This window comes from Ailuropoda melanoleuca, chromosome X, assembly GCF_002007445.2.
Source record: "Ailuropoda melanoleuca isolate Jingjing chromosome X, ASM200744v2, whole genome shotgun sequence".
NCBI lineage: Eukaryota > Metazoa > Chordata > Mammalia > Carnivora > Ursidae > Ailuropoda > Ailuropoda melanoleuca.
In genome coordinates, this window is record NC_048238.1 from 92,499,339 (window position 1) to 92,519,030 (window position 19,692).

Consider the following 19,692-nt stretch of genomic DNA (forward strand, 5'->3'; position numbering starts at 1 on the left):
TGGGGCCCTCCAGGCTAGGTAAGTACCTGCCCATTGGGTCTGTTGGTCTTTCGGAAGTATTGCTTTCTGGCCGAGCATTCTAGAGGGCATTTACTGGGAGCTGCCTAGGCGCTGGTGCAGTGAGCTGCCTGCTGATGCTGTGGCTTCGGAGACAAGGCTGGGCCTGTATTCCCTACTTCCCCTGTAGGGACTCATGCTGGGTAGCTGTGATCCATACTTCTGGGGAACCAAAGCCTTGTTCTAAAAGCCATGGCAGAAAGGGCATGTCCAGTTCACCAACTGTGTCTTCTGGGAGCCCCCAAACTTCCCTTTTTGAGTCTTTTCCCCTCTTCAGTGGCATCCCCTGATCCCTCCAAATGGGGCCTTCATTCCCTCTCACATAGGAATGGTTCCAACAGCTGAGTGGGACTCCGCCATTCCAGATGTCCCAAGAGAAGGGCAGTCTTCCTTTCTGCAAGTGGCTGGCGGCACTTTTACAGAGGGGACTCTCCTGAGGAGACTCACCCCAACTGAAGAAAGTAGCTCTCCAGCTATAACCAACTTTCCCAAGGGGTACAATGGAGCTTCCCAAACACTAGGGAGAGAGGACACTGGCTTTTTCTGAGACAGGCCAGCTCAGAGGAGAAGGAAGGATAAACATTCATCTCGGAGCCAGAGCCTGGGGTGGGGGAGCTAATGGGAAACAGCTTGCTGGAAGGAGGAGGACAGAATTCAGGAATGACTGAGGCGGGCTGCTGAAGGGGGGGTGGGGAGCAGCAGGCTGATTGAGAACAGCTGCTGCTCCTCTGCCGTGGAGATCTTTGGACTCTGCACGGGGCGGGCTCAGAGAGCCCAAGCTTCCCCACCCACCGGGACTCCCGACTCCGGACTCCCGGAGCCCTCAGATACAAGAGACCAGAGGGGGACTCTCCATCTACCAGCCGGACGCCTCCTCCCCATCGCCAGCCCCAACCCCCTGGCTGCTCCTGCCCTGGGAAGGTCTGGGGGAAGAGGCCAGGGAAACAGCCCTGCCCCTTCTCCCCCATCCCTCCATCCTCCCAGCACCAGCATCTGGAGACCCCATGGCCTGGGCTCGCTGGGGCTGCTGCCCCTGGCTTGTCCTCCTCTGTGGTATGTGCATCCTGGTCCCTCCCTCCCACGCTGGGAGGGCAGGTCCAGCTGGAGAGTAGCTCTGGCCTCTCCCCTCTGGGCTCAGAAAGGGTTGGAGTAAGGGCTGGGGCCCAGGTTGTCTGTTTCTCTCTTAGTCCTCCTCTCTGTCTTAAAAAAGAGGAACCCCAGGGCCAGTCCTTGGGGCCCTCCAGACTCAGGTCAAGTCTGGCTTGACACCTTTCCATTACCACCTGTTAAAGAAAAGATGATTCTGGCACTTGTTAAGAGTAAGGAAGACTTTATTCAAAACTATTGCAATAAGGGCATTGTAAGAAGGGAGAAAGATCGGGCTCAACTCTGAGTACAGGAAAGATGGCTGAGGAGTTAGAGCCAATGAACAGAGTGAGGGGGACAGTGGATGGAAAATTACTAAGAGGTGACATCAGGGGTGGGGGGGTCTTGCTGAGCCAACTTAATAGGATTCCTGCTGGAGGCAAGCCAAGTTGAACAGATATGAAGGGTGAAGGATGAGGAATTTGATCAGATAGCAAAGGTGATCAGTTATTAAGGGTGGGGGATTGTCTCTAAACTGGCTTAGCAAGATTCTTATTGAGGACTGGGTGATGCAGGCCCAGCAAGGACAGGATGGATATGGACAAAGTCAAATCCAAGTAAAGAAGAGGCTCGATGGAGCCTAACTAAAGTTAGGTCTTTGTTAGTCCTCTGGTGCCCTGTTTTCCTCTTTGGTCACAACTAGATGCCCCATTCAATGCCCTCCACACCCACTCCATCCCTAGCCTTAAGGAAGCCTCCCTTCACTTCCCTCTCTGTCAGCAGGACCCCGCTCATTCAGTCAGCACCCAATTCCTGAGCACCTCCCCAGTGCCAGGCCCTGTGTCAGGAAACACAGAGAGACTCAGCCCCAGCCTCAGAGAACAGCAATCTGGCTGTGCAGAGGGACACAGGTTGGCTGAGTCTTGCTTCTTATGTTGGCATCTCAGCATCACCATTTTGCCAATGATCTGGTCCTACAGAAACGGGATCGTTTTCTTAGATCAACAGTATGAGTCTCATCTCCCCCTTGAGTTTATGAGACCAAGACAGCCAGGCAGGGCATTTCTGGTGTTAATGCCAGCCACCCTCCTATCTGTAGCTCAACCCACTCAGAAGGTAAAAGTATAGTGTCTCCCCATACCCAGGTCCCCATTACCGTCTAAGGAGATCTCCCCTAAAAGCAGGGGCTGGAGGAAAGGACTATCAGAGACCACAGGACTTTCAGGGCTGGAAGGCCCCAAGCCTGTAGGACTTAGCCAAGTATCTGACACACCGTAGCTACTTAGGAAATGTTTGCCCAGTGAATACTGGGTGACTCTCCTTGGGTCACACCAAATTTGGGGCAGAGTCCAAACTGGAAACTAAGTCTTCATATACTCTGTCCTTTCTGTGGCACCACCCTTCTATGGTTGACTTTTTGTACTCAGATGGCCCGGGTTCAAATCCCTGCTTTACCACTGACTCACTATAGCAAAACATGGGCAAGTTACCAAACCTATCTGGGCTTCAGCTTCCTCCTCTATAGAAAATAGACAGTAATACCCCCCTCACAGTCTTGTTACAAGTATAGAATAAGATACTATAGATAAATTACTGAGCTCACTGTCTGGCACATAGTAGAAGATCTTTAAATGCTAACCTATCTTTCCCCACCAGGCGACGATGTCAGACTGGGATTGACTGTTTTATGTATTTAAAATGGGCCTGGAAGGAGAGCCAGAGATTCGGATTGTAATAAATGCACAAGTGGGCCTTGAATTTAAGTAAACCCAATATATATAAAATTAGATTTATAGAAGGGTAAAATGAAGGTGGGGTTATTATTTAGCGAGATCCTCTAGAGCATTTCAAAGAAAATTTGATTACAAAAATTTAATTTACACACAACAGTTCGGTAAACCCTGAAAAGACCCAATTAGATTAGAAGAGAAAAATTGATTTAATGAGCACTAAAACCCCTGCAAAAGTGGCAATCACTTGTCGATGAAACAGGTTTCTTTGATTGTGACCCAGGGTGCCATCCCATTTGGCCTAATTTCCTGTGAAATGTGATTATTTTTATCCTGGAGTTGGACAGCACTGCTTATTTCAAAGGATGGAGGCCCAGTGGGGACAGGGCGTGTGATTTGGGAGAACATGTCCCTGTGCTCTCTAGAAGCTAAATGGCCTTCAAGTGACCCTGGATTCCCCCCCACCCCCTTTTTCTAGCTTTGGGTGCCTGGGGCCACCCAAAACCAGTGGACCTGACAGGAGAGGATGTGAGAAACTGCTCCATCAGCCCTCCGGTAAGGCCCCGCCCTGGCCCGGCCCTGCCCCTCAGCTCCCAACCCCTCCCTATCCCCCATTGGCTCTGTTGCTAGCCTTTCCCTCTACCAGACTTTCCCCTGACTTCCGGACTCTGGGGCCCCTGTTTCTGATTAACATCCGTCAGGGCGGGCAGCACATTCTCAGGTGTCTGACACCTCCCCATCCCTCCCTCTCACCCACCCATCCCACAGCAGGTTATCTACTTCGGTTCTGGCCTGGGCCACCCCACTAGAGAGGGGAGGGCAGGAAGGAAGGTGGAGGCCCCTAGCTAGCCTTTGGCTGAGGCTAAGCAGAGGCAAGGAGGAGGGTGGGAGGAAAGAAAACAAAAGTTCTAAAGGAATAGCACAGAGGGAGGCACAGAAGGGTGGAGAAAGGAAGACAGAGAACTAGAAACGTCAACAGAAGGAGGAGAGAGGCCTAGGGTGTGACTGGGGAGAAGGTACAGCATATCAGAGCTGAAATGTCCGTAGCTTCCTACCTGGAGACCAGAAGATTCTTTCCACAACCAGAGTAGGGCGGAAGAGCTTCCTTAGGCAGAGGCAGGCCAGAGGTGAAAGCTGGTGGCCTGCCAGCAGTTCTGTAAGCCTCAGGGCCAATGGGGTACATCTGCTTGCCCTGTCAACTTTATGAGACCACTGGGGCAGGCAGGTGGATAGCCTTTTATATGAAAACAAACACGGATATGTCATTGAGCAGATGGTAAAACAGAACAAAAAACCCACACTTTTCATTTTAAAGATAAAACAGCCTTTAAAGAAATGTCTGGCTTAGAGGGGATCTTTTTGGATAACACTGCAAACTGCTGGGGATACTCATTCATTCCCCGCTGCCATTCGGGACCAGTGAGTGCAAACTCAAAAAGTCCCCAAGGTAGGATTGCCAGATAAAATACAGGGCGCCCAGTTACATCTCAATGTCAAATCATGAGTATTTGTTTTAGTATAAGTATGCCCCAAATAGCGCATGGGACATCCTTATACTGAAACATTATATGTTGCTTATCTGAAATTCAAATGTGATGGATGGATAGCGTGTATTTTGATTTCCTAAATTGACAACTCTGCCTCCAAGGTATCCTGAGAAACACCATCCCTCCAGCCTGGTCCAGTACCAATGCTCAGATTCCCACAGTTCTCACCCAGGCCCCCATCACAGACTCAGGTCCCGTTGTCACAATGAGTTCCTCTCCAAGTTCTTCACCACCTCCATCTCCACTCAGCTCAGGCCCCTTAATCTAGACTAACCCACCACATCAGCTGCCATCCCGTTCTGCTCCAGGCTGGTCCAGCCTACCCACCCCCAACACCTGCCTAAGGGGAGGGTGGGGGCACCTCCAGAGGCTGGGGCCCAGGTGTTATTCTCTCTAAACAATGTGTGTCTCTGTGTGCGTCTTGGTGTCTTCCTGTCACCTGTCAGTACCTTCCAGTTACTGCGGTCAATACCACGGCGCAGCTCATAGCCCTCCGCCAGCAGATGCACACCCAGAATCTTTCTGCCTACATCATCCCTGAAACGGACGCCCACATGGTGAGGGACAGCTCCTCCCCGACCCTTGCCCTCTGTGATCCTGGGTTGACCACCAATGAGAACAGGTCACAAACTGGAGGCCATTAAGGCTCAGAAGATGAAGGCAGAGAAAGGATTCAAAAGGCAAAGGGAAGGAAGTAGGGGGCTTGGACATGGGAGTTCTAGGGCAACAGAGAGAATGTTTTCCTTTACATAGGAGAGAAGACGCTGCCAAATCTCCTTGACTTTGGGCAATATAGCTGTCAACAAGTTCAGAATCGATTTTGATCAATTCTTAGATGGCAGATCCAGAATGAATGTTTAGGGTACTCTAACCCTAGGAGGTTAGTGTGGGCTAGAAATTGGACTGGAGGAATTCTAACCTTCTCATAACCTGATGGATGGAGCATTGGAATGACCCAGAGGCCCAGGCTACATGAGTGTGGGGTGTAGCTGCCAGGAAACAAGATTGTCTGAATAAGAACTGCTGTTCCCAAAGCAGCACTCCTGCCCACCCAGCCCACCCTTTCCCCACCACTGGCTCCACCTCTGTCCCATCCACCTTCCCAGCACTAGCCTGTCCGGAGAAGGCATTTTCATAAGATTGCTTGAATTTGTTTTCCCACCTTCGGTAAGTGTCTCAACTTCTCTGAGCCTCAGTTTCCTGTTCTGCAAAATGGAAATATTGAGATATGTCTCAAAGGATGATGACAATCAAAATACAATAATGTGTGAAGCCCTCTGCCAAAGTTCTTGATCAGTGTACTGTACTAGACTGGGGAGGGGCAGGACAGCCGGAGGGGAGAACCCAGAAGAACCAAAAGACATGATCCCAGACTGCACAGAATTTGCATTCTGGCCGGGGAGATAAGAGTCTTTGGCTGTTCTGCCCAGTGCTGGACTGTGGGATTTAGACTCCAAGAAATACAGCTGTCCAAAGGAAGGGAAGGTCCTGAGATCTGGAGGAGTGACAGAGGACTTCCTGGAAGAAGTGCCCAGCGTGCCTGGGCTTGTAGGACTGGTTGAATCCGACCAGGCAGAAAGAACTGGGATGTGGCTGGGGGTGGGGGTCCTTCCATTGGGGGCAGGGGGGTCTAACTCCATGAAAAAAGCTAACGATGGTGTTATTTATTTCCTAGAGTGAGTACATTGGCAATCATGACAAGAGGCGTGCGTGGATTACCGGCTTTACAGGGTCTGCAGGTGAGAGCATTATTCAGCCCTTACTGCTTCTGTTGGTAGACCCAGCCGTGGTCACAGAGGCTCTGATATGGCCAATTCTCAGAAGCCAGGACCCCAGGACCTAGTGTCCAGAGGCTCGGCCTCCTCTCCACCACTCTGAAAAGGCGCATCATAGCCCGCCAGTCACACTTCTGCCTGAGGCAGATGGCCTTCCTGGCTCTGTTCCTGTGCTTACTGCCCCTGCCTCAGCACACCATGGGCTCCATTTCTGGAACAGCTGCTACTTCTACATGCAGCCACTAGGGGCTCGCGGATTCTCTTCACACATGGCTCACTTGGGGACAGAGTTTTACTTAGCCGGCGGTTTTTCGGACAACACTTCACGTAGCCAAAAGAGAGTCAAACATAGAAGCCCTTTATGGGGCCCCAGTTTCTGAAGGGGCCTCCCACCCTGATCCTGGCCCCCTGAATGAAATCTAAGCTTCCCTTGCTGATCCTTAAACATTCCTCCCCTGGACTTCAAGCTCCGCTGCCTTACCCATCCTTGCCAAAATCACTGGGTTTGGCTTCTCTGCCTGACTTCAGCTAAGCCCCTGGCTTAGCGTCCCCATCAGCCACTGAGTCTTGATACGAACTACCACACCATCTTTCCTGAGAGCACCTACCCGCAGCATTGAGTCTTTGGGACTGGCAGAAGCAGACCTCTCTCGTCCCTCCTTAGGAGAGACCCTCAACACGAAGAGATGCCCAGGCTGGCTTCCCCCAATGCTCTCCTTAATGTCTCCTGCATCACTTCCTTGCAACGGAGGAGCAAAGTTCTTTCCGGAGGCCCCCTGTGACATTCTCAGAGCCAGCACCATAGTGCCCATGCACTACCTAAGGCCACCTTCCTCACCTTCATCCTCACCTCCAAGGTTCTCTGTTCTGCCCCAGGAACTGCAGTGGTGATCATGGGGAAGGCAGGTCTCTGGACCGACAGTCGCTACTGGACCCAGGCTGAGCGGCAGATGGACTGCAACTGGGAGTTACATAAAGAAGGTAAAAGGGTCACATGTCCCCCAAACTCTGAAACCTGGACTAGGTTCAAGAAGGCACAGGTAAGAGGATGCATGCAAAGCCATGATGGGCCTCTGCGGGAGACTCTGGGAATCTGAAACCGTCCTTAACCTTTGAGGCTAACCTCAGGGAAGATGGATGTGGCAGAAACTCACAGACAGAAGTCTGACTGGAAGGCCTGGGGCTGGCCCTGGAGGTGACTCTACATTCTTTCTTGTCTTCCTCTCAGTTGACATAGCTTCCATTGTCACCTGGCTCCTCACTGAGGTTCCTGCTGGAGGGAGTGTGGGCTTCGATCCCTTTCTCTTCTCCATTGGTATGTTCTTCCCTCATTCCTGCATTTGTCCACACCAACAAGAGTGACTCAGCCCCTCTGGGACGTAAAGAAGCACACCTTGGTAGAAGGAGGGACAGGATGACTCTAAAGATAGAGTGTCTGAAGCTGTAGTTGCAGAATATTTTGCAAGAAAGATTTATTCATGGATTGTGAGATGAAATATATTTAAAAGAAAGAATGCAGATTTTTTTTTTAAAGCCATGAGTACAGGGACCCAACCTAGAAGACTCGGGGAATCATTAAGATCTAGCAGACAATACGCCAGGATGTTCTTGAACCCAGAACCATCCTCTGTGCTCTGGAACTCTACCAATTATGACATTAGAATCGTTTGGTAGCCCTCTTCTGGAAGGTAGCTTGGAAGGTCAAAGGAGTTCAGTGGGTTTCTGAGCAAAGCAGCATAGTCCCCACCCCCCAGTAATACAGCTCCCTGAGCTCTGGGGCCCCAGCCAGCTGGCCAGCCTGACCCAAGGGTGGAGTCTTCATGAATATGTACCTAAAGTCTCCCCCTTCAGAACTGGCTTCTTTGCCAGCTTTCCAGTGACATGACCATCACCATTCCTTCGGGCTGTGGCATTGATGCTCAGTTAAAATGGATAGCACTGAGAAGAGGGCCTCACGGCCATTGGCACTTAAGAAGATAAGCCTAGCCAGTTGGCTGTGGGCAGTGCTGGGGTGGGCCCCAGGCAATTAGGCTTTGAAAGCAGAAGAGGAGGCTGAGAGGACACACCCCAGGAGGAACAGACTGCTTGGACGGGTTCTGGGCAGCTGAGGCGGCAGGAGTGGAGTGGGAGGCAGAACAGACAAGGACTAATTTTGCCTGAGTCACAGTTTTTCCTGAGGTATGAACAGGGGACGAGTGATGGCTTCCTGTCTCTGCAGGTTCCTGGGAGAGTTATGACATGGCCCTCAAAGACTCTAACATACAACTCGTGTCCATCCCAGCCAACCTTGTGGACCTGGCATGGGGGTCAGAGAAGCCTCTGGTTCCAAGCCAACCCATTTATGCCCTGCAGGAGGCATTCACAGGTGATTCTCTACGCTCTTTCTCCCCAGCTTGAAGCAACATGGGTCCCCACTGCTGCTCCTTTGGCTGAAAATGTTGTTCTGGGAATTACCAAAGCAACGGTTCTCAAACCTTCCTGTGCACCTGAATTGCCTGGGATGCTTATTTAAAAAGCAGATGTCTGGGCCCCCCATCTCAAAGAGTCTGAATCAAAAGGTCCTCAGACCATGTATAGAAAATGCTGGAATAGGGGCGCCTGGGTGGCACAGCGGTTAAGCGTCTGCCTTCAGCTCAGGGCGTGATCCCGGCGTTATGGGATCGAGCCCCACATCAGGCTCCTCTGCTATGAGCCTGCTTCTTCCTCTCCCACTCCCCTGCTTGTGGTCCCCTCTCTCGCTGGCTGTCTCTATCTCTGTCAAATAAATAAATAAAATCTTTAAAAAAAAAAAAAAAGAAAATGCTGGAATAAATAGTGTTAGGATTTGAAGCAAGAGGGAACAGGAAGGGAGGAAACAAGGGAGTCAGAGCAAGATTTAAAAAAAAAAGAACCCTACCCCTTTGAAGAGAGAAAAACAACATGATAGGAATTGCTTATCTGATAGTGGAGACCGATTTGTATTGATTCATTCAAACCTAGACTTCTGGCCCTCCTATAGTAAGATGACTAGGATCAGGTGGGCCGGCTGACAAAGGAAGTATATAACTAAGCTCAGGATCAATCCATGGCACAAATTAGGGTTCAGGTTTTGACCAGACCACAAAGGAAAGTTAACTGACCCCCCACAAATTCTAACATCGATGATCTTCATCTTGACGTCATTGATACCATCTAAATACGTCATTAAAGAACAGCGTCCTCTATGATTCTGGTAAGTAGTAACTAAAATCCTGACCAGGACCAGGCTACTGACAATGAATCACTGTCTTGGCCACCACCACCCCCGACCTCCCCAGGAATTCCAAAAGAGCCAACGGACATGGATTCCTAGGAATATTGGGCAATCTGAGAGGCCCCTTTCCACACACAGGTCCGTGCACATTTCTTATTTGAAAAGGAGTCAAGAAAGCAGGAGGGAAATTTCAAAATAGCAAGGATGATGAAACAAGCCAAAATTGTGCCCAATTTTCTTTATCCGTTCTGATATAATTTGCAGAATCATTCTGCATCTTGAAAAAGTTTTTAAAGAAACTTGCTATCCAAGACTGTGTAATCATAAATAAAACTCATCCCTTTCAGATAAAGAAGGGCGAAGTTAGGTCAGGTCGGGAAGGGGAGGGGATAAAGGCGGGAAGCCTTTCAGGGACTGAGGGAGAATTCATGCGGGATTTGTCACTGCCCACAAGTGACGGAATGCTGAGCCTTCATAGGCTACTGGCCTTCAAGGAAAAGCCATCCAGAGCCAGAACTGGGCCTGGAAGCCTGAGCATAGAGTTCTTGAGTCTGTAAGCTTACAAAGACAAGCAAGACTTTCTCTCCAGCAACTGATAGGCTTTAAAGGGGGCAAAGGACAAAGAGACCATGAAAGATTAATTTGCCTTCGTTTGTTGTCGCACATTCATGAAACTTGATAACACGATTCTAAGCAAAAGAAGCCAGAGAAGGCCCCATAGTGTATGATTCCATTTGTATGAAATATCCAGTTTAGGCAAATCCATAGAGACGGAAAGCTGATGAATGGTTTCCAGGAGCTGAGGGGGGAGGGGAATGGGGAATGACTGCCCTATGGCTACAGGGTTTCCTTTCCAGATGATAAAAATGTTCTGGAATTAGATAGTGTTGGTGGTTGCACAATCATGTGACTGTTCTTAAAGCCACTGAATTGTGCACTTCAAAATGGCTAAAATGATACATTTTATGGTATGTGTATTTTACCACAATAAAATAAAATAATCCTTAAAAAGTATCATACCCAAAGCTCTGGCTCTTGTTAAATAATTTTTACCTGTTTGCCTAAAGTTTTTTTTAAATGGCATTAAGTTACTTATGCCTAATCTTTGAGCCCAACTGGGACTCTTAAGGTTTAGGACACTCTGCCAGCAAATTCTCAGCCCTGCCTAGGGTCAAACTCTTCATCTGCATTGCAAAGAGTAGGAATAAAAGATGAAAACTAGAACCAGGGTACAAGCATCCTAGAAAGGACAGCTCTGTGACACAGAGTTTAAGGGCAAGTCTGGGGACTGACAATGTTAGCAAGATAGTCCAGTGTCCCTATAAAGTAATAGGGTGGGCATGTAGTCAAACAGACCCACGTGGAAATCTCAGTGCTACCCCCTTGCTAGCTATAAAACCCTAGACAAGTCACTTTTTCTCCCTGAAGTCTCAATATCTGTAAAATGGGTCAAAGAGGGATTAAAACAATGTTCAAGGACCCATGGCTAATTAGGCACCAGGTTATTTCAGAAAAGAGGCTTGAACATGACCTAGACTGATCCCTTCACCCTTCAACTAAGGCTGCTCTCTTGATCTTTGTTCTGAAAGCTTATTTATTGATCAGAAAGTTACACCAGGCTTACCATACACTAAGACACCATTCTGTGTGCGTTACAAATATTAATTCATTTGATCCCCATAACAACCCTATTGATTAGATACTATCATAATAATCCATCCTCATTTCACAGGTATGCAAAATAAGACACAGAGGGGTTAAGTAATTTGTCCAAGTTCACATAGCTAGTAATGGCAGGGCCAGAATTTGAACACAGATAGTCGGTCCAGAGAGTACATGTCCTTAACAACTATACAAGTCAGAGTTTGTTTGGAGAAAGGTTTCTACTGCTTTGAAAGACATGGAAAACAATTGCCCTAGGGGAGCGCTCTCAAGAGCAGCATGCCAAAGGGAAAGTATGCTGCTTATGCTTTCTTTGGGCTCCTTTGCTTCCAGGGGGCACCTGGCAGGAGAAGGTAGCTGACATCCGCAGCCAGATGCAGAAGCATCGCAAGGGCCCAACAGCCGTCCTGCTGTCGGCACTTGATGAGACAGCCTGTGAGTATGGACTTGTAGACACAGGGTGGGCACCTGGGTGCCCCCAACCCCCATGCCTCCTGGGCCCTGCAGCACAGGACTCCTTCCCCAATCACCACATAACCACGGGTTCCTCGAACTCCATGGCCATGGCCTGTGGGAACTGAGAAAGCTAGGGGGCAGGAGATCATGTCTGCTGAAAAAGAAAACCAGGAGGTCCAGAGCAAGCTGGAGCCAGCCCACAGGCCATCGGAGGAATGGGCTGACCACAGCGGCAACGGCTGTCTCATGAAGGGAAGGGGGCCTAGCTAACACCTGCCATCAGCCTGGCCACCAGCCCGGGGCATTCATACTCCCAGCTTTAACACCCAGTGCCCCCCCGCCCCGATTCTGTCCCATCGTGGCTCAGGGCTTCTTACCTGACCCCAGCTCTGGGCTTCAGATTTGCTGGGCACCCACCGAAACTATGCTGACTACTGGCTGTGTATCTTCGTTTTTCTGGGAGGAAGGGTCCATAGCTTTCATCAGTGCCTCAAAGACCCCCCTCCAAAAAACACCTGAGAAACATTCAGAGGCAGATGTTCAGGCATACTGCTGGGAATCTTTGGGGGTCCAAAGCAAACGGTGGGGCAAAGGGGGGACATGGACTTGCCTCAGGCAGACCAGCCTCAAAAAGTCCCCGTCAATTCTCTTCCAGGGCTCTTCAACCTTCGAGGCAGTGACATCCCTTATAACCCCTTCTTCTATTCCTACACACTGCTCACAGACTCCTCTATCAGGTATGGCTTTTCCTTGGCTTGCTCTCTGGGACTTCTTCCAACTTCTGCCCCTCACCTGCCCCACCACTTACCCTGCCCTAATATGCAGCCTTCCCAGGAGCCTGCAGCCTGCCCCCAACAGGATCCTCTAGGAAGCCTCCAGTCGGCTTTTCCTGACCCCTTGACCTCTGTTCCCACCTACTCCCAATCTGGTCTGCTTGGCTCCTTAGTGGGGTTCCTCTGACCTCCGGGAATGAAGGGATTCCTGTCCTTTGCATCATCCTGAGAGACCCTCAGGACCCTCCTGGTCTTCCCTCCCCACCCAGGTTATTTGTGAACAAGAGTTGCCTTGCCTCTGAGACCCTGAAGTACCTGAATTCCAGCTGCATGGGCCCCATGTGTGTGCAGCTCGAAGATTACAGCCAGGTCCGTGACAACGTCCAGACCTACGCCTCTGGAGATGTGAAGATCTGGATCGGGACCAGCTATACTACGTATGGGCTCTATGAAGTGATACCTATGGTAGGTTTGTCGGGCCCCCACCTGGGCCAGGCATCACCCCCCTCCCCCGCTCCAGCCCTGATAAGTCTCAACCTAAAGTGGGGCCACAGGCCCTCAGCTATTCAGGCAGTTGGTCACTCCCCTTCTAGGCTTCCCCGGGAAAACTTGGAAAAAGAGGAAGCAGATGTTTATCCACAGAGAGCTCAGAGGTTGTCAAGGAGACTAGAGGGAGTACAGCCTGGTAGAGCAGAGGCTCTGAGGTCGCCAAACCTGCGACTGAGTCCTGGTTCTGCCCTGAACTGACTGCATAATGACCTTGGACAAGTGACTTAGCCAGTCTGGACCTCTGTTTCCTCACCTGCAAAATGGCAGTAAGAGCCCTGACCTCAGAGGCCTTGCTCTGAAGAGATTAGAGGAGATAGTACATGTAAAGCACAGTGCCTGGCACACAGCAGGCACTCAGTGAATGTTATCTGTTATGATATGATATGGGCAGGAAACTCACGTTGTTAGAATAGCCCGTTGAGTGGCAGGGGCTAGGTTCTGATCCATCCCAGAGCGCTGCTGGGATCCAGGGGCAGGAAGGGAGGGAGGGAGGTAAAATTCAGCTGGACGTGGAAGACAGGGAAAGACCTGGGCAGCCAGAAAGCACAGGAAGGAATGGTCTTCACCACTGTAGGGAATGACAAGTCTCGCCTTAGCTGGGCCCTCCTGCCAATCCTTTTCAAACCCCACTGTGCCCTGGAGATGCTCCCCCTGACCTCCTCCTCTATGCCCATGACAGGAGAAACTCATAGAAGACACCTACTCCCCAGTGATGGTGACCAAGGCGGTGAAAAACAGCAAGGAGCAGGCCCTCCTCAGGGCCAGCCATGTAAGTCACGGGAAGGCAGACTAGCCTGTTGGGAACTTCTGGTCTGATGAGTCAGAAAGGAGACCCAGCCAAGGAACCCGAAGAAGCTCAATGAAACAGAGAAGTAGACACCAGACTCCTGGGCTTCACCCCCTTATTCCTAGCCTGGTACTGCTGTCTAGAGCCTGGGCCCTGGAGCTAGAGTGTCTGGATGCAAATCCCAGCTTCACTTCTCTAGGCCTCAGTTACTTCATCTGCGAAATGAGTATCATTAACAGGAATCTACAGCATAGGGTTGTGGTGAGGATTAAATATATAAACAAACATATATGTTATATAATATATAATATCTATAAAATATATAAGTAATATTTAGTTAACATTTTAATTGTAATATATCATGTACAATCATATATAAATGTGTGTACATATATGTTTACATACATACAATAACTATATACATATAAACAGAAATATGTACTTATATAAATAATGAGTTTATAAATATGTAATTATATACATATAAACAGAATTATATAATTATATAAGTATAATTGTACTGAATAATATATATATTGCTTTGATCACTGCCAGGCACATTCCAAGTGTTAAGTAAGTGTTTGCTGTCCTGATTTCCCCACCCTGGCAAGGCGCTGGCTTGCTCTTTCAGATGTTCCTGTTGAAACGAGAGGAACTCGCCGCATTTTACAAAACTTTTTCTTATAGAAAAGTTTAAACATATACAAAAGTAGAGAAACTAGCCTAATGATTGCCCCGCACCCTCCCTCGGCTTCACCACTTTGCCGCTCGTGGTCCTTTGGTCTACAAGGCCACATCCCTTGCCCATACGCCCAACCCTCTGCCGCTGGTTGGTTTTAAAGCAAATCCCAGCTATCATACGTTTTTTTCTGGCAACACTTTAGTATCTCTAAAAGATAGCACTTCAGTAAGTATCGCTGAAAGATAAGAGCTCTTTTCAAAATATAACCACACTATGATCATATATAAACTTGAACAAGAATCCCTTAATATCCTCAAACAGTCGCGGCAACCCTGGAGTGTTAGAGCTCCGCTCCCGCTCGCAGGGCAGCCAACTGATCTCCTGGATCGCAGAGCCCTGGCTGGCGAGCGCTCTTCAGCCCGCCCCTCCGCTCTGCTCGCCCGCTCCAGGTGCGCGACGCCGTGGCTGTGATCCGCTACTTGGTCTGGCTGGAGAAGAACGTGCCCAAAGGCACCGTGGATGAGTTCTCGGGGGCAGAGCTGCTGGACCAGTTCCGCGGGTGAAGCCCCACCGCCGAATTTGGGACGGACTGTCTCTAAGTGCGGGCGTGGGGGCGGGGAGGGGGATTTAGCTTCCTTACTTCGGCGGGAAGGAAGGCCCTCCTTGTATTTGCGGGCCTCTCTGAAGCAAGAAGTAACAGGTGCTTGGATAGTCGGGGAGCTGGGCAGGGTTTTTTCCATGACAGTCCCCGGCCCCAGGCTGGAAGCCTGATAACTTGAAGGGCCACAACCCATCAGTGCCCCCTAGTGTCTGCTTCAGGCACAGACCCTCTCTCCGGTGGCGGGTGGGGGGGGTGCAGGGATGGGATGGGGTGGCCGGGTCAGGCCAGGTGAGGCTCCCGGACCACTTGAAAATATCAAGTTGGGGAGTGACGTTCCCTGAGGGCACGCTTGGCTCAGACGGTAAGCATAGTGTGGGTTTGAGGGGCAGGATGCCGCTCTGGGGCTGGGGAAGCTTTCAGACACAAGGAGCTAGGTTTCCTAATTCTTGCTTTACCACGAACTCACTGTGGGACAATGGGCCTTGGTTTCCCCATCTGTAAAATGGAGGTGGAGGGGGAATAATTGGTGTCTACAGTCACTCCTTCTCAGACCTTGAATGCTCTATAACTGACAGACTGGAGCCTGAGAAGATGGCACCAGGAGGTGGGGCTGGGAGTGCCAAATGAGTCTGGCTGAGGTAGAGGCAGCCATGACCTTCATGGCTAGATGGTTAGATATCCTGGGCCCAGCCTACGCTCTGAGCCTATCTGTTGACCATTCCTGCCATGTACTTTCTAGAGAGGAAGAGTTCTCCTCTGGACCCAGTTTCGAAACCATCTCTGCTAGTGGCCTGAATGCTGCCTTGGCCCACTACAGGTACTTTAGGAGAAGGAATTTTCTAGGGCCCTGTGGGGCGGGATCCTGGTGTATGTGCGTGGGGGAGGGGATGTGAAGGAGGGAATGGTCTGGGACCCAAGTCCACATTTAAGGATTGAGGCCTTTAGTACTGTGGGGGTTACAGGTGGGCAGTGGAGCTCAGTCAGGGCTCGGGAGTCTTCGTGAAACTAAAAGGCCCAAGTGGTTTTCTACCACAAAAGCCTGAGACTGTGAGCACACGGGGCTGAGGGATCTGGAAGAGAGGCAGGGCTGCTGTTGGATGTTTTTCCTTGGCTTCCTGTGAGTTATTTATATTAGCTAATTCTTAAAGCTCTCGAATACACAGGGAGAAAGGGCTATTTACTCAGCTTGAGCCAACAAAGGTGGGCCCAGAGGTGGGCTAAACAGATGTTTGGCTTCATAGAAAACAAACACCTGCAGGCCTGTCTGATAGAATCTGGGGGCCCACGCTGACCAGAATGCCTCAGCCTGGCACGGGCACAGCAGCAGGAGATTAGATGACCTCCATTGGCCAGCCTGGCCTATCCCAGAATTCCCTCCCATGGTATCCTGCAACAAGGCAGCTGCCTCTGCCCAGCCCCTTCTCCCCCCTAGAGAGTAGCAGGGGAGGAGGAACTCCTTAGCCCTAACAACTCTTGCTCTCTAGCCCCATCCTTGAGGACCCCTCCCCCCGCTTCCTGTGTCTTGGCTTCTCAGGGCCCTGTGTTCTCAGAGGCCACAGAAAGTTAGAGAGCGCTGGACTGGGCATCTGGGTCCAGGCCCAGCTACTTTCCAGCTTTACCACACAGCCTCCTACAAGCCCTGATCCTCTGCAGGCCTGCGTCTCCTTATGTAGGACAAGATGCTGGCCCTGGGTGCTCTCTAAGGCTCTCAAGGCTCCCGCATTCTGGGCTCCCTCCTTTCTCCCCTTGCTGGGAGCCTTGCTTGGTGAGGCGCAGGATCAACAGATATACACTGAGGACATTAGCAGCATCACCGAGTACTCCCCCAGGGCCCTTGGGGAAATAAGGGGTGAGGGGTTCCCCTGCTTCCTCTCAGGACTCCCCACCCCACCCAGGGCAGGCTTAGGCTACTCCCTTCTCAGTGGCTCTCCCCTTCCTAGTCCGACCAAGGAGCAGCACCGGAAGCTGTCTTCAGATGAGATGTACCTGCTGGATTCTGGGGGACAATACTGGTATGTATTCCCCACCCTGCCCTGGCCGACTGCCTCAGCTCAGACATCCAGGGCTTCTGAAGAGCCGCCACAGCTCTCCCTTCCTGGGTGGGAATCTTCTGTCTGAGAAAGGAGAGCCCTGGACGGAATGAGCCTGAGCATCATTCCCATTTGCGCACTTGGGGACCCCCGTGCAGTGGGAAACACACAGAAGCCAACACAGTGGGGCTGCCCCTGCGGCACCTCTGTGAGAATCGGGAAACATCTCTCCTTGCTCAAGTAAAATGTTCTTGAAGCCGCATATCATGACACGGTCTTGAGCAGCCATGCTTGGCAGCCCTGTCTGGCAGCACAGACACCGTACCCACATTCTCACCTACTCATGAGCACCCTGGACATGGTCCCCACGCCAGCAGCAGCATCCATTCTCCCCACACGGCACAGACCAGGTGACCGTGTTCGGGGGGGTGGTGCCTGGAGCACAGTTGGAACAGGGCACACGTATCAGCACGGGTACGTGTCTGTGAGTAGATATGCGTGAGTGTGTGCATGGCCATGTCGGGTTACGTAGGAGGGCCCTCTCCCCCTGCTCTGAGACTCCACGATCTGTGTGTCCACCAGCGCACGTGCACGCATGCCCTCATTGACATTCCTATATAACTACGAAGTGCCTGGTACCCCTTTAGAGGTGTTACCCTTGTACAGTGCACAATCTGAACACTTAGATAGGACAGCCACGCAGAATAGGCTAACCCCAATTTTTCCAAATGTGTGACCAATCATTCACACAGAAGTTGAGATGAGATGAGCCAGTAGATTTTTTTCTTCTCTTCTCATGGGCTTGTGGAAAGCTTGGGCGGGGTTGGTGAGGGTTGGTTGTGCTGAACTGATGGAGGAGCAAGGAGTCATTTCAAACCATTTCCCATCCTCTATCCTGTGGAAACGGTGAACGTGCTAACGAAAACGGCTCTTAGCTTGCTGCGAGCGCAGCTCTGGGAGCTAACGCAAGAGCTTAGCCTAGCAGCCTTTGCTCGTCCCCAGTCTGGCGTTGTGTGTACTGTGTACTTGAGATGGCCAATGTGCAAAGAGGAAGTGGATTTGTGGGGCGTTGCTGGATTGGGGCACGCTCAGAGCAGGGTGAGGCTGGGGAAATGGTCACCTCACTTCCTCTTCTCTCCTTCTTGAAGACGTCTGCCATGCCCTGTAACCTGCTCCCCAGGAGGAATCCCCAGAGCCCTGGGACCTTTACTCCCCACCCCCTCCCTGGTGGTGGCCACAGGGGCCATCTGGGGGCACAGCTGCCGCTGGCGGTTGGGAGTCAGACTTTTCGGCTTCTGGCTTCAGTTCCCTGGGACTCTGAGCAAGTCCTTGGGTCAGATCCATGTTTACAAGGAGCAGACTGTGTCAAGTCAGCATTTGCTCCAGGCCTGGCTTCACTGAGGCTCAGAAAGGGAGATGGCTCATGGCCTCAATTGCCTCATCTGGGAAATAAGGATAATGGGGCCTCTCCTGCTACCCTTCCCAGGGAGCTGCAAAAGTGTTCTGGAAATGGTAAACAACTATGTGAATGTGTAAGAGTGTGATGATCTCTCTGAACCTGTTCCTCCACTGGTAAAAATGGGACGTTCTGCTCCCTCCTGCCTCCCTGAAAGCCTGGAAGAAACTTTGCTTTGAAAGCCAGGCTGACCCAAGAAACCTAGATTTATAAAACAGCCAAACTAGGGGGTATGGGGGTAGAGTATGTATGTGGGGGATCAGGACTGTCAGACAACATAGCAATTTTGAACTTAATAGCTTTACAGAGTCCCTTTATGCACAGATGCTGAAGATGGGAACTTGATGATAGCATCTGTGTTCTTCCGTTACCCCTAACCCACCTCACCCCCACCCCACTCCTGCCACTCGAACCCCCGTGGAAAGCACACAGGCAGCACACAGCCATGAGCCCTACCCCCAAATATTCGGCAGAGCTGTATATGTTGATTTTCCTGGCCCACAGGGATGGAACCACAGACATCACCAGAACAGTCCACTGGGGCACGCCCACTGCTTTCCAAAAGGTAAGCATTGGACCCAGAATTCCCCTACCCACCTTTACCCAAGGGACATCCAAGCAATCACTCCAGCAAGAGCCCTTCATTTTACAGAGGCTAAAACTGAGGCCCAGAAAGGTTAAGTAGTTTGCCTGGGGTCACACAGCACGTTAGAACCAGAAAACCCAATGCTCCTGGCTTCCCCAGAGATATTTCAGGCCTCTAATAGGGCCTCAGCTGAAGCTCTTCATCATCTCATTTCAGTAAATCAGTCAACAAATGTTTACTTAGTGTTGTCTGTGTGCCTAGCCTTGTGTGCAGCAGAAAGCAGGGGAAAAGGCATTCCAGGCAGAGACAAACAGCACAGGCAGTCTCAGAGGTGGAGGTGGAAAGGAGCTGGAGGTTTTCAGAAAGCAGCGAGAGCCAGTCCACCTGGAGCAGAGGCTGGGGCATCTTCTGTGTGCACCGGGGGCCTCCGGATGGGTGGGGAGCAGGGGGTCGCATTCATGCATTCAGCAAGTAGACTGTGGCTCAGACATGGCACTGGAAAAAGAAAAAAAAAAAAAGCTGGCCAGGCCTCGAGGAGCTCACAGTTAGTGGGTTGAGTCCCCAGGCTGTCCTGAACAAGATGGTGTGTGTGTGTGTGTGTGTGTGTGTGTGTGTGTGTGTGTGTGTGTGATGAAAGGAACTTACCACATTGCCACAAGGAGTGAAGAGGTTGCTGTCAGCCC

At 50.8% G+C, this 19,692-nt stretch overlaps 1 protein-coding gene across 3 annotated transcripts in view; it reads left to right on the forward strand.

Annotated features, from left to right (window-relative positions):
* The first annotated feature begins 822 nt into the window (after window positions 1-822).
* XPNPEP2 (X-prolyl aminopeptidase 2) overlaps window positions 823-19,692 on the forward strand; it is a 34,721-nt gene continuing 15,851 nt past the window's right edge. Inside the window, exons 1-15 of one of the 3 annotated variants that reach the window (XM_034649939.1) lie at window positions 823-1,110; window positions 3,352-3,428; window positions 4,867-4,977; window positions 6,096-6,159; window positions 7,072-7,176; window positions 7,424-7,510; window positions 8,414-8,560; window positions 11,423-11,524; window positions 12,201-12,282; window positions 12,588-12,783; window positions 13,547-13,636; window positions 14,786-14,895; window positions 15,677-15,754; window positions 16,878-16,949; window positions 18,928-18,988. In XM_034649939.1, the coding sequence (XP_034505830.1) occupies window positions 1,062-1,110; window positions 3,352-3,428; window positions 4,867-4,977; window positions 6,096-6,159; window positions 7,072-7,176; window positions 7,424-7,510; window positions 8,414-8,560; window positions 11,423-11,524; window positions 12,201-12,282; window positions 12,588-12,783; window positions 13,547-13,636; window positions 14,786-14,895; window positions 15,677-15,754; window positions 16,878-16,949; window positions 18,928-18,988 (1,431 nt within the window). In that variant the 5' untranslated portion in view covers window positions 823-1,061. The remainder of the gene's footprint in view (window positions 1,111-3,351; window positions 3,429-4,866; window positions 4,978-6,095; window positions 6,160-7,071; window positions 7,177-7,423; window positions 7,511-8,413; window positions 8,561-11,422; window positions 11,525-12,200; window positions 12,283-12,587; window positions 12,784-13,546; window positions 13,637-14,785; window positions 14,896-15,676; window positions 15,755-16,877; window positions 16,950-18,927; window positions 18,989-19,692) is intronic. The other 2 variants (XM_034649938.1, XR_004622501.1) reach the window with 2 other exon arrangements.